At 46.0% G+C, this 12,789-nt stretch overlaps 1 protein-coding gene across 1 annotated transcript; it reads right to left on the reverse strand.

The window, feature by feature from the left end:
• Positions 1-3,886: 3,886 nt before the first annotated feature.
• On the reverse strand, positions 3,887-12,425 carry btg1 (B-cell translocation gene 1, anti-proliferative). Its single transcript, XM_076296650.1, has 2 exons — positions 12,017-12,425; positions 3,887-8,583 (listed from the first exon to the last, which is right to left on the reverse strand). The coding sequence occupies exons 1-2, from the start codon at positions 12,159-12,161 to the stop codon at positions 8,177-8,179; spliced, it is 552 nt and encodes a 183-aa protein (XP_076152765.1). The 5' UTR covers positions 12,162-12,425; the 3' UTR covers positions 3,887-8,176.
• Between the last annotated feature and the right edge of the window lie 364 nt (positions 12,426-12,789).

Genomic DNA, 12,789 nt, shown 5'->3' on the forward strand with positions numbered 1-12,789 from the left:
CCACATATCACCAGGAACATGCCATCAGTAGAGTTTGGTTTGGGGCTTTGTACCCTTACAACTGACCTGACACGGAGTCAGATGTGAGCCAGGTCTGTTTCTGCATGAGCAACCATCGCACTGTGACCTGCACTGACTTACCACAGCCTTACCACAGCCCCTGAGCTTGTCACATAGGTGACTCAGCCTATACTGGCTGCAATGTATGTGGAAACACTGAACGCAAACATTCCCATGTGTTGAAAACTCTATGATGTTGCTATGACGACTATGACGTGAGTGCTGAGTGGGCAGTGCAGAAGGTGAGAGAGAAGAGAGAGAGAGAGGAACAAAAAAGAAGAAAACAATCACACAGAGAAAAAGAGAAACATAAGGAGATAAGGTAAAAGAGAGACACAAAGATAGAGATGGGGGGGGGGTTCATATCACCTAGCCTATTAATAGCCTCCTATGAGAAACATACACACAGACACACAGACACACAGAGAGAAACACGTATATTTAGACACACAAACAGATACAGAGAGGGAGAGAGAGAAAGACCGAGAGAGAGAGAGAGCAGGGGGAGGGCAGGGGAGAAACACATCACCTGACTGGAGGACGAGCGATATCTCCAGACCGGCCCTGAGACTAATCTCTGAATCTAGCAGCCCTGGGCCAAAGTCTGTTTAATTAAAGAGGATACTGACACTCAAAATAACTTTAGCTGTGTGTGTCTCTCTCTCTCTCTCTCTCTCTCTATGTGTGTGTGTGTGTGTTTGTGTGTGTGTGTCTCCCTCTCTTTCTCTCTCTCTGTGTGTGTGTGTGTGTGTCTGTGTGTGTGTGTGGTTTGATCAGAAACAGGCCCGACGGGGTGAGCAGGCCCTGTGACGGGTTAAATCTTTTGCCTTCCCCTGGAGAGCTGCATGAGATTGTGAAACAGTTGTGAGCTATAAAAATTACTGTTTGTTGACTCTGTGGAACCTCTCTCTCTCTCTCTCTCTCTATCTCTCTTCCTCTCTGAATACCATCTGCTCAGTGCACACACACACACACACACACAGACACAAAAACTGTGACACAGACTCCCTCTCCCACACACATGCACATAGGCACACACATGTTGTCTAGCAGCATTGAGTTCCACATCCATGTCACACAGCACAACACAGGTTTCCTCCAGATGACAGCCTACCTGAACCGACCCCCCCCCCCCCCCCACACACACACACACACACACGCACACACACATGAAACACACCTGCCACAGCTTTAAGACCTATAGGGTGTACCTTTCTACCCACCCACCCCTTTTTTTTTATTCCCCTCTGCTTCTCTTTCTTGTTCTTCTTCTTTGGTTGCGGGGGCAGATCTGGTTGCTCCGCTGAACAGATGTTGTTGCAGGAAAGAGGAAGCAGCACTTTGCTCTCTCTCTCTCTCTCTCTCTCTCTCTCTCCGCTCTGCAGAGCCTCGCCAGCTTCAGCTGGGTACTCTTTTTTTTCTTTCTTTATCACTACTTTTTTTTCTCATTTAAAGGGACGCTTGGCTCCTTCGCCACCACGTGTGTGTTTAATGACTCATACACGTCTTTCTTTTTCTCTCTCTCTCTCTCTCATACACACACATGTATGGAAAAAAACTTGCCCATGCCACCATTCGCATCTCTCACAAACACACACACACACACAGGAACACACATACACACACACACATGCTTGCATAATGATTGATGTTGTTGTTGTTTCAGACTCCACAATACACGACTAAATAACTAATGTCAGAAGCCTGGAGCTTTCGTTCAGAAATGTTTATAAAGATGTTGCCTACAAGTATTGGGATTTTATGTCTAGTTTTTTTACCGTGTGGGAATGTGAATCATGCAAATAACAAACAGACATTAACTTCCTCACTGTTGAGAGGTACTTTTAGCTACTTATGAGACTTTCGGCACTTAGTTTATCACTTACCTTTGCATACTTCCTCCCTAATTCTTCCATCATTTAATTTTGAACAAACATGCATGTTGACATGAGCCTAGATGTGACATGACTAGAAATGCAGAGCAACAACCAAAAGCCTGTCATAACCGCTTATTTTTATTATTGTATGCATGTGCTGACATATTTGAGAGGAAGTGGAGTGTATAAATGCCCATAAAGCTTAGCGCCACGGTATGCCAACCATACAAACACAGCTCCTCAAGAACCAGTCGATGCCAGCCAACCTGCCAAGATTCAGTTGTAAATATGGGCCACGTAGCTGTGGGAGGGTGGCCATTTTACTTCCTAACATTCAAACTCTTTCCAGGTGTTCCAGCCCATATCCTGTTTGGTTTACTGTGAAATACAATGACAAGTTAAAACAGACCGGCAAGGAAAGAGGAAAGGTGTGCGCCAGGTGTGCCGACAGGGAGAGGAGAGGGGGGGTCTGCAGGGGCTCCTGTGGGGGCTGGCAGAGGTTGGGCTTTCAATCTCCTCCTCTGATAATATTTTTACAGAAAACAGGCCAAGGGCACAACCCAGGCTGGTATTCATGCCAACCCAGCACAAAGTCTCTCTCTCTCTCTCTCTCTTTCTATCCTTCTCATTCAATTTGAGTTTCTCTCAACCCCTGCCACTGTTTGCAAAGTTAAAATCTGGTCTGAGCCTTTGCTCAACTTCCATCAGAGCAGAAAAACAACAGCACTCCCCAGGTCTTTCTTTTGTCTCTATCTCACACACACACACACACACACACATGCAGGCAATCTTTCCCCCACCCTCTCTGTCACTCTTCCTCTCTTCTTGTTAAAACTGACCATTTTCTGCCTGGCGGCTGCTAGGCAACCTAAGCGATCAGGAGCCTGGAAACGCTGCTGTCTTAATCCAGACGTGTTTCTGTGCAGTCAGCGCTTTGTCAGGGATGGCATTGTGAGCAGCTCCCCTTCCAATGTGTGTGTGTGTGTGTGTGTGTGTGTGTGTGTGTGTGAGTGAGTGTGTGCATATCCTCGCCACAATGCCTTGTGTTTGATCCTCTGCACGTTGCCACAGAGCGCATGCTATTTTAAGCTGAGCAGAGTGGTGGAGACGAACATTCCGTTTTTTGGGGGAAAAAGAGAGAAAGAGTGAGAGATAGAGCTCTGCCCTGTATTCATCCATGTTGTTTTTTCTTACCCCTGTCCAGGGACTTATAGGATCTCTCTCTCTCAGTGAGCCCATCAGCCAGAGGGCCTGTTGCTGGGACGTGACTGAGTGTCTCCTAAAGTCAGGGAGGGTTTCAGAGCAAACGCCAAAGCTTGAAATCACTCCCATAGGCCCGATTTAGAGCGAAAATAACCACTAGCCCTTGGCTGAAGTGTTTAATCCACAAAAAGGGGCATTGAGTGCAGATTTTTCCTGCTTGCGAGTTAGCAGCAACCCACTGTCGAAGGCAGGAATACTGCTGCTTACAGGAGATAGCAGAGCTGTTTCGCAGGGGAACGTTAGGAGTATCCGGAGACTGAGCCTTAACACTAAAATATCTTGTGAATCTAACCGTGGCTGTTCAGATCGAGTCAGACAGGATGTTGAAACTGTTGCTCAGTGGCAACTATTTGCGAATGAAAAATATGCTCGTTTTTCATCCCATCTGGTGCGTGAAGACAACCCTCCCCACGCCCGCATCCCCACCCCCTCACAGCTATTTCCCAAAATCATCTGCTAATTCAGTCTGCGTAACAAACAGCTGTTTGGCAATTTCTAGCTCCCCTTGAGCATTACAGCTCTCTGCGTGCTTCGCCATTAGTCCAAGTGATGAGCTTAGCTAGGCGGAGCCGTTTCCCCCATTTAAAACAATGGGCCAAGATGATAACAGTGTTAACAGTGACTTTGTTTGGTTGGTTGCGGATGTGGATTTCCAAGTTAACAAAGAATGACCCAAGTCCACAGGGTGTTTTACGTTTGCCAAGATAGGAAATCTTTTATTACAGAGAAAAAAAACTTTTCTTCCAAAATATAGAAATCTGTACAACTTCCGCACAATCAATTTACATGAACTGTACAAATTTACAGCAGTTCATAACAACATACCCAAGGAAAAGTAAATGAACACAATAAAGATGTACTGACAGGATCACAAGATAGAGACAGCTTTTCATCTTGGGTAGCGCAGATTTTTTTTGTTTGTTTTGTAAAGTAAAAAAAAAAAACAAAGGACAAGTCTATCTGCACAGAGAGAGGAAACTGATTTTTTTTTTACCAAAAGAACTTTGGTCCTTGCCAACACTCCCGACACGAATGGCTTCACCTTGGAAATAGTTATTCGTGTTAAAATATGAAATACAAAAAGGAATACATCGAAACATCTCAAATAAAAACATCAATTATTGGCACTTCCCATGTGTTATGTTGTGTATTCTACCATATGTTGTACAATAACGTTACATTCTACAAATATGTAAAACACCCCAAATGCGAAAGTGGCAATAATTTTTTTTTCCTCCAAAATCATCGATGACAAACCCAACGAGACAAATAAAACGACTATTTCCCTTCCATGTTTCACATCCTAACATGCGCAACTCTTCCATGAGGGTATACTTGAATGTGTGAGGCCTGAGTTTTGGCAATACATTCCTGGAGACACCCCGCGTCTCAATGTCACATAACTTCAACTTCGACATAGTGCATTTTATGTGCTATTACCCTCTGCTAGAAAACGACTTATTATGACACAACTGATTACTATGTGCACAAACGTGAGCTAAATGCTTGCAAAGTTCAGATGAGCTGGGGTACAATGAATTAACTTGTTGAAAGATATTTAGGGTTGCAAGTGGGGGGTATATTATTCAATTCATAGAGAAGGTGTCAAATACATTTTTGATGTTTGGTTAAAATCGCATTGGTGGCAAATTCAGACAGCAAGTGTAATAGAATGAGAGACACCACTATTTTGCTGTGTGTGTATGTGTGTGGTTTTCAACAGTACAAGAACTGGAACAGTCTGCCACATCCAGCTTGTACTTAACTTAGGCTGTCTACGTGTACGATTAACGTCATATTAAAATTTAGAGCAAATCTGCCCCAAAAGTCTTTCAAATCATGCGGGGCTGAAAGCTGAGAGGTCAGACCCATGGTCACGTTCTGTTCGGCCCTGTCCATCTGTTTAACTCCCTGCTCCCTGTGCTGCACACACACGAGGCCCCAGCTGATACAGGGTGTCGGTGGGGGGGAGGTGGGCGGTGAGGGGCAAAACTGTGTTGACAGTCTGGCTCCATTACCCATGATCCCCTGGGAGAGAGGCTTTATAGCACCCGTTTAGGACTGATTGGCAGCGTCCAACCTCAGCAGCATGTGAGGCCGGACTTAGTCCCCGTCTGGAAAGTGCACACCGAAGCCTCCCCTACCATAAACAACCTGCACACCCCATTTGTTAGATGTTTTTTTTTTTTTTTGCTGTAGCCTTGGACGTCCAACCATACAGGAATCACTTATGTAAACAAACTCACAGCACAGCCTCTCACAGCAGCGTCCCTGTGTAATAACTAAAAACCAACAGAGTAGTCCACAACTCTAAAGGAAAAAGAAAGCACACAACTCGATCCAGTACACGGCTATAGCATGACAACAACAACCTTTGCTCTCCACGATGACCTTTTTCCACTTTTCAACCATGTGGTTCTTTCAGTAAGGCTCAGAAGAGGGGAAGGGGGGAGTGTGTGTTTGTGGAAGGGGTGGGGAGGCAGAGGGGGAGCGCGCTCAATATACAGTATGTGCTGGTTATGTCCTCCCTCATGTTTATTTTTTATTTGTTTTGGGGGGGAGGTGTTCTTGGAGGAGGGGGGCAAAGGGGTAGAGCCGGAGTTTTGGGGGGTGAGTAATAGCTGCCCTGGACTGGGATCCGACTCACCCCCACCACCCCACCTCCCTCACAGCCCACCGCTATCCCCCAGACAAAGAGGGAGGGGGAGGTGATATGTGTCACTGCGCGCTCCCTGCAGCATGGGGAAGGGACGGAGTTGGGTGGGGTGGGGTGGGGTGGTGTAGGTCAGCCGCGTCATTGTCGTCGTCTCTCTCCAAAGGAGGAGGAACAGCTGGTTGTGGGTCGCCCCTCACTTGCCCACGGATTCAAGCACTCTGGCAAGACCAGTGATTAAGAAAAAAAAAATGGGGCTACTGCTGCTGTTGCTGTTGCTGTTTGCTGACGACTCTTAGAAAAAAAATGGCTCAGAGACTGGCTGAAGAGCCCAGCACCACCCATGGCTCGGACAGAGACCCCCCACCACCACCACCACCATCAGGCACCCACTCTGGACACATCCCCGACTACACCCACCCCCTCCACCCACAGAACTCCTGCTGCACCCACCCACCCAAAGGAGGTCCAACGATCTCAAAGGTCACAACAAACAGCTGGCGATTCTTTCATTTGGAAATGGAAAGTCAGTGCTTCCTTTATCTAGATCTCTTTTTCATCTCACTCTCTATCTCTTTCATTCTCTCTCTCTCCCTCTGTGCGTTTGATCTTTCCATATACCCTCTAGGAGATTTCGACAGTCACATATGGAGCGCAGTGCTATGGTGTAATAACAAAATCAGTACAACGACTTGCACTTGGTCTGTGTGTGAGTGTCTGAGTTTGAGTATGTGTGTGTGTGCGCATGTCTCACGACTGCTAAAAGCTGCACAGCACAGCACAGGAACACAGCGAAACACAACAAAACACAACAAAACGAGAAAAACTATCTGAATGCTTCAGCTTTTTGTCTATGCCTTCGTCTATTTTTTTTTTCGTGTGTGTGTGTGTGTGTGTGTGTGTCTCAAACTTAAAGTTACATCCATTAAAAAAAATCTCCTCGGGAGGAAATGGTCTTGGCGAGAGAGGGCAACATAACAAAGCGAAACCAAACAAGCGGACCCCAGGCCTCCGAGACACCCGGGACGTCGGAATGCAGCGTGGTTCGAGGAGACCTCGACGAGTACATCCCACATGGGCCCTTCTGTCAAAAGTGCATTCAAAGTCATTTCTCGCGGGGCGGCAGGGAGGGCAGAAAACAGAAACGACAACACATACCCACCTTCTCTCTACCTTCAACGCCAGGAACCGCTATGCTACATACTTACATTTGGTGTTTAACAAGGACTTTGGGTGGGTTGGGAGCAGGGGCTATAAAACAGAAGAGGGGGGCAGTCGGGGTATTATTCGATTGTGATTTTTTTTTGACAGTATGACATTCATCGAGCGGGAGGGGAACATATGCGCGGCTCCTCCCTGGAAACAAAAACAAGAAGAGAAAACGCTACGTGCATGCAAAGGGTTGCGCTGGTGACACGGCGATGGTATCCATGGTAACAGGCATCACGAACGCATCCCCCCTTGCAGTGCCACAAAACGGCACCGTAAACGGTTAAGAGGGCTTTCTGCAGTTCTGTCTTCTGGGGCCTCAGAAGTCCAGTATAAGAGCTGATGTCCACCCAGTGCTCAATCATAACGAAAAAATAAAATAAAATAAACAAGAAACAAAACCAAAAAATATTGCCCTGTGGTCCAACAGAGAGTAGTTGTCTTAAAGAGGTTTTGAAATGGGCACGGAACTGAGGTCTGGACAGACATTAGCTCAAGCTGGACTTCAGACGCCCCATTTTGTGTCAAAAGAAAGAAAAAAAATAAATTCAAAAAGAGAGAAATATAATTTCTACTCCTTTCACATGTCTGTTTCTTTCCTTTCTGAGATGCATCAGACTCATGCATCCAGACAGTAGCTCTTTACACAAAGAGGTTTGTGGTGATGGTGATGGCAGTTAAGAAATAAAACCATTTGAAAATAAAAGTGCAAATTCAACATTAAAAAGGAACACCTTTTTAAAAAAAAAAATAATAATAATAACAGCCCTGCCGTTTCTGGCCTGGCTTCGTCCAGGGAGGGGCAGACACTCCGCTGGTCTTATAGCTGCCCCAGTGTGTATCACTACAACAACATCTCCTCACTATCCCCTCATATAAGGGAACTTAATGGCAGATCCAACAACAAACACCAACAAACGTGAACGTAAGAGACAAGTGAAATTAAAACCTGTGAGGTTTCCATCACCTGCATGATAGGCCACATCCTCTGCTTTTTTTTTTCTCCTCCTTTTTCTTTTCGTTTTTTTTTCTGTTTTTTTCTTTCCTTATTTAACTTTTTGTATGCTTTTTTTTTCCTCGTTATCTTAAAAACAGCACCTGTGCCCCGGCAGGCTTAGCTGGACACGGTCATCATGCTGTACGCTTTGGAGGGGCTGGTCCTCCCCAGCAGCAGTTCTTCCTTGCAGCTGATGTGACTGTCCACCAGTGAGGCCACCGCGTGGGCGGAAGGCTGGCCACCAGTAGCCATGTTGACCGCGTTGTTGACACTGACGCTGACGCTGGGCTGGGATTCGTAGAGCACACAGATGGAACCGTCCTCGCCGATCCGGTAGGACACCTCGAACGGGTCCACCCAGAGCGTGAGCTCGCTGGGCAGGAGCACGTAGAGCTGTTGGATGGTCAGGCCGATGCGCTGGGCTGCCTGCCCCACCAGAGGGTCCATCTTGTGGTTGATGCGGATGCAGCGGTACCCAGAGCCCTTGCAGGGACGGTCAGGGAACCAATGGTGCTTGTATTGCTCTGTGGAAAGGGATGGGAGGGAGACACACACACACACACACCATATTGTCATGAATATTACATGATAACTGGTGATGGTGAGGCTATGATAATCACGGGCACAGCCATGAAAATATCATCTCTGAGGAAGCTAGAGGAAAAGTTCTTTGCATTGGGGGTTGTTGATACCAAACACAAACCATAGAGCAGGTTTCATCAACTTTAGGGTGAACAGAGTTGACTATATTCTCCCACTACCATGTAGGCACTAATTTCTAGCAAAATTTGCTAACCTAGAAAATAGCATATTTTCACTGGAACATGATTAAGCCAAGCAAGGAAACTAAAATATATAAACAATGAACTAAAAATTACCATAGTTACATTATACTATATTATTAAATACTGTGTTGAAATTGTATGGAGCATATTTAATCTCAAAGTCTGTTCAGTATCGTTTGGAAAAGATGTTTTAAAAAGCCAAGATGTGGAAATTCACAGCAAGCGAACGATGAGAGGAGAAAAAAATATGATTGGTTGATAAACAGCCATAAAGTGCCTGTTAGCTCCCGCCTACGTGACAAAGAGAGCGAGAACGGGGGGGGGGGAACAGAGGGCGGGAGGGGGGGGGGGGGGTCTGATTGCACAATCTCCCCCCTGGCCCGTCATCTCAAAGTCCTCCATTGATGGCTGAAGCCCTGTGCTAGCAGTCAATAGATACACCTCCTGGTTTTTTTGAGAGGGAATAGCCTCCGTTGAAACACTCACTAGTTATCCACAAAAGGATCCGTTATGGACGTGCTAGCATTGCATTGCTGGTCTTGTGTCTTTTGTCTGTGTGCTGTCCTACATACGTTGAGTGACATGAAAAACAGTATTCGCTGCCAACGGCGTAAACACATGACAGGAAAAGTCCTACTAATGTGAGCTGGCCTGCTTCTGTCGTTATGGAAAGCCAGATCATATGCACTGCTGTGGGATTGTGGGGGAGAGGCAGAAGAAGCAAACGGGGGGAAAATTTTTTACAAAAATGTACATCTTCACAGGGCTCTATTTAGAGACATCCAACAATGGCTTCCCTTTCTGGGCCAGCGTTATCCAGCGACAGTGACAGTGTGTGGGTTTTGGTTTGGGTTTTGGTTTGGCGTAGTTTTCGGCGAGAGAAAGGGACCGAGTCTGAGCGTGGCGAGGACATGAAAGACGACTGGTGCCCAGGAGCCACCTGTACTCGTCGCTCCGATAATGGCTCCAGTGTTATCAAGAGGGGACGCGTTGTGCTCGCTTAATGGAGGGTTTGGCACGGTCAGAACAGAGCAATAAAAGCTTACTGCCTGCGGGTGGGTGAACCGCAACTGACACAACAGAAAAAAATACACACACAAGGCACAGCACAAAGGTCACAAAAAAAGCCCCATTCCACCGACGCAGATACTGCCTGACAGGAAACTAAAATCTAAGAGTCTAACTTAAACATTTATGCTTCATAACAGCAACGGAATAAACAAAGTAACACAAAAAGGTGTAAAGAGCACAATTCTTCATCATTGTCCAAGCAATAAAGGTCCACGCATGACGTGAAAATGGCAAACACAAAGAAAGACATGTTTGTCTGAGATGGATATGCGGAAAAAATGGCTCCTCGCTGTGCTATTATAACAAACTGTGACATTTCAGTATCATGTTCTGTGAGTAATGTGTAGGTGTTTGTATGACACAACCTCTAGAGCAGTTCAGACCTCTGTCTTACAAACCGTGGCTTGTTTACCGTCAGGCCAATGTAGAGGCCTTTCCTAAGAGGCCTACTTTGGAAACTACAGGAAATGGCCATAGAGATCTCTAGCAAGGGGTTGCTCAACCAACCACTGTGTTTTCACTCAGATGATCCAGACTTCAATCTCCCAACACTCACACACATCCTATTATTAATCCATTACAGTAGCAACAATAGAGCTATGTGCATAATGCTAAACAGAGGGGCGGCTGGCCTAGTTCAGTCTCAGCCGTCGGGGATTGCTCGGTGTTGTTTTTCTCTCCATCCCCCCACCGCGCAAAACTCGTCAGCCTCTGCCCTGGTGTGCCTCTCGTCCAGACAAAGAAGTGAACACATATACTTGTCAAAGTCCCCCCTGCCCCGACCCTCTTTGCAAGGTTTACCCTCTTGCCCTCCAGCCCCCCCCCCCCCCACCCCCTGCTTGCCTTCCTCCCTCGCCCCCCCCCCCCCCCCCCCACACACACACCTTCTCTGAAACCAGCACAACATGGAGACTGGTGGTTGCCCATCCCCCAACCCTCTTCTTCAACTTCTCTGCCAGTGGCCAATTTCTTTCGAGCCCCAGTCAGGAGCTGTTTACAAACACTGCACCAGAGTGTAGAGCCTGCAAAGAGCTAGTTTTAGCTGCCGAGTAGAGTTTTGTTAGCTCACGCCATACTACAATGCGCTGTTTAGAAGAGCTAAGGCTACTCTGTGCTGCTGCTAAAATAAGGGTAATATGGGTTAGGGTAATGTGGTGCTAAACATTGTTTACTTCTGATTGTTGGAGGGCGCTGTGAAAAAAAGGAATCATTGACAGAATGTATGGGATTCTGTTTGTTGTTGTATCACTGTAGAAGCTATAGGCTATATTTCAATTTCAACAACTATGATAAAATAAATTATTAGTAATATACAACTTTTCTTCAAAACCATATTGATAGCCTACGAGAGGTATTAATAACTCAGTAATTACGTATGATTTGTTTATGAACGTCCTGAAATTGTGTTATGCTTGCAGAGGGCATATAACTGGCATTAGAAGAATTCTAACGCATTTGATGGAGGAAATATATTAAAAAATAAAGAATACATCAACAACGGATTTCAAATTATTGTGTCTGGAAAAATAGTCCAGAGATGTATAAACTAAATAGGTTAATGTGTTGTCCAGTCTTCGACTGCCCTACATGTATCCGTCGTTTCCTTGTTGGCTACGCATTACGTAATTCTTCTGCCTGGTCCCGTTCTCCTGGGAATAGACTCAACCATTCTTCGGCGGAGTATGACCAGTAGGCGCTTCAGGCTATTCGGCAACAAAATAGCCTACTATTTTCAATTTGACGCTTACAGGTAAAACAGAGTACATAGTACACAGAAGTTAAGAAACTGAGGTTTTCGAGCTGTTTTCGTTTGGGGCTTGGACAAATGGCGTCGTCAAAACTAGCTCAACTACAGGATGAGTGTGAGCGAACATAAGCTAGCATGAAAGGATATCTATTTTGGCAGTACGTCCGCTCTATAAGCCTAGCCTTTTGTGCGTCCCAAAGTCTTTGTTGACAACATTTTCTCGCAACGGGCATTAAAACAAATACTTCTCAAACACTAGAGAGAGGAAAAATACACAAACAAATAATAGAGGACATACTCAACAGCAACAACACATACTAAGGGCTGTTTTTTTCCACGGTTGGAAAAGCTTACCTGCTAATATATCCTGTAGGGTTTGGCTGAATGTCTGAAGCTGTCTGTCGTTTACGTGTCCTTTTATCCGCAGGAATCTGGACAGAAATCCGACGGCTGCGGTGATCTCTGGTTTCATCGTTCCCCGAGCACAAAGGGTATGCATTGAGAAGGCAACGGCGACACGGCTCCGTGCGCTTTATCTCCGTTCCTTATCGCGAGTGCGGCTTTGTCACCGTGCGGATTATGATCCTTGTTCTTCGCGTGTTTTATTTCTCGCAGGCCTATGCAGGGCATTTATTTTTCGAAGCAGGGGTGATTTAGAGAGCGTGTGTTCCGGGATAGTGCAGTGCAATCGGAGCTTGATGTTTGTAAATAGCCTCCACGGGACACCCTCACGCAACACTTCCTTCTTCAGAGTGGACCGAGCTACGTGAGAAGTTGGGTTATATATGGCCCCCGCCAACCCTGACGCCGCATCAGCAGCAACAGTGCAAAATAGCACCAATCACTGCCGCGCGCTCCTTAGGAGGAGTGAACTTGATTGCGTCACGTCTCTAGAAATAAACAGAGCATAGGACAGACAGAAGTTAACCCCTTTCGTATCCAAAATGGACTGTGCCGTGTTGTTGTTGCTGCTCAGAATGGAGAAAGACATGTAATAACAAGGTTAATAATTGTATCAGCATCGAAGACAGAACAACACTTTTTATTCCAAGCATTTCATAGACAATGTATTGTGTTGAATGGATTGATGCTGGTCTTCCAAGCCAAGAGACAGATGACGGTGCAAT

This window comes from Alosa pseudoharengus, unplaced genomic scaffold (assembly GCF_046254945.1).
Source record: "Alosa pseudoharengus isolate Yale_2024_CS ecotype anadromous, Long Island Sound unplaced genomic scaffold, YU_APseudo_1.1 YU_APseudo_1.1_scf_20, whole genome shotgun sequence".
NCBI lineage: Eukaryota > Metazoa > Chordata > Actinopteri > Clupeiformes > Clupeidae > Alosa > Alosa pseudoharengus.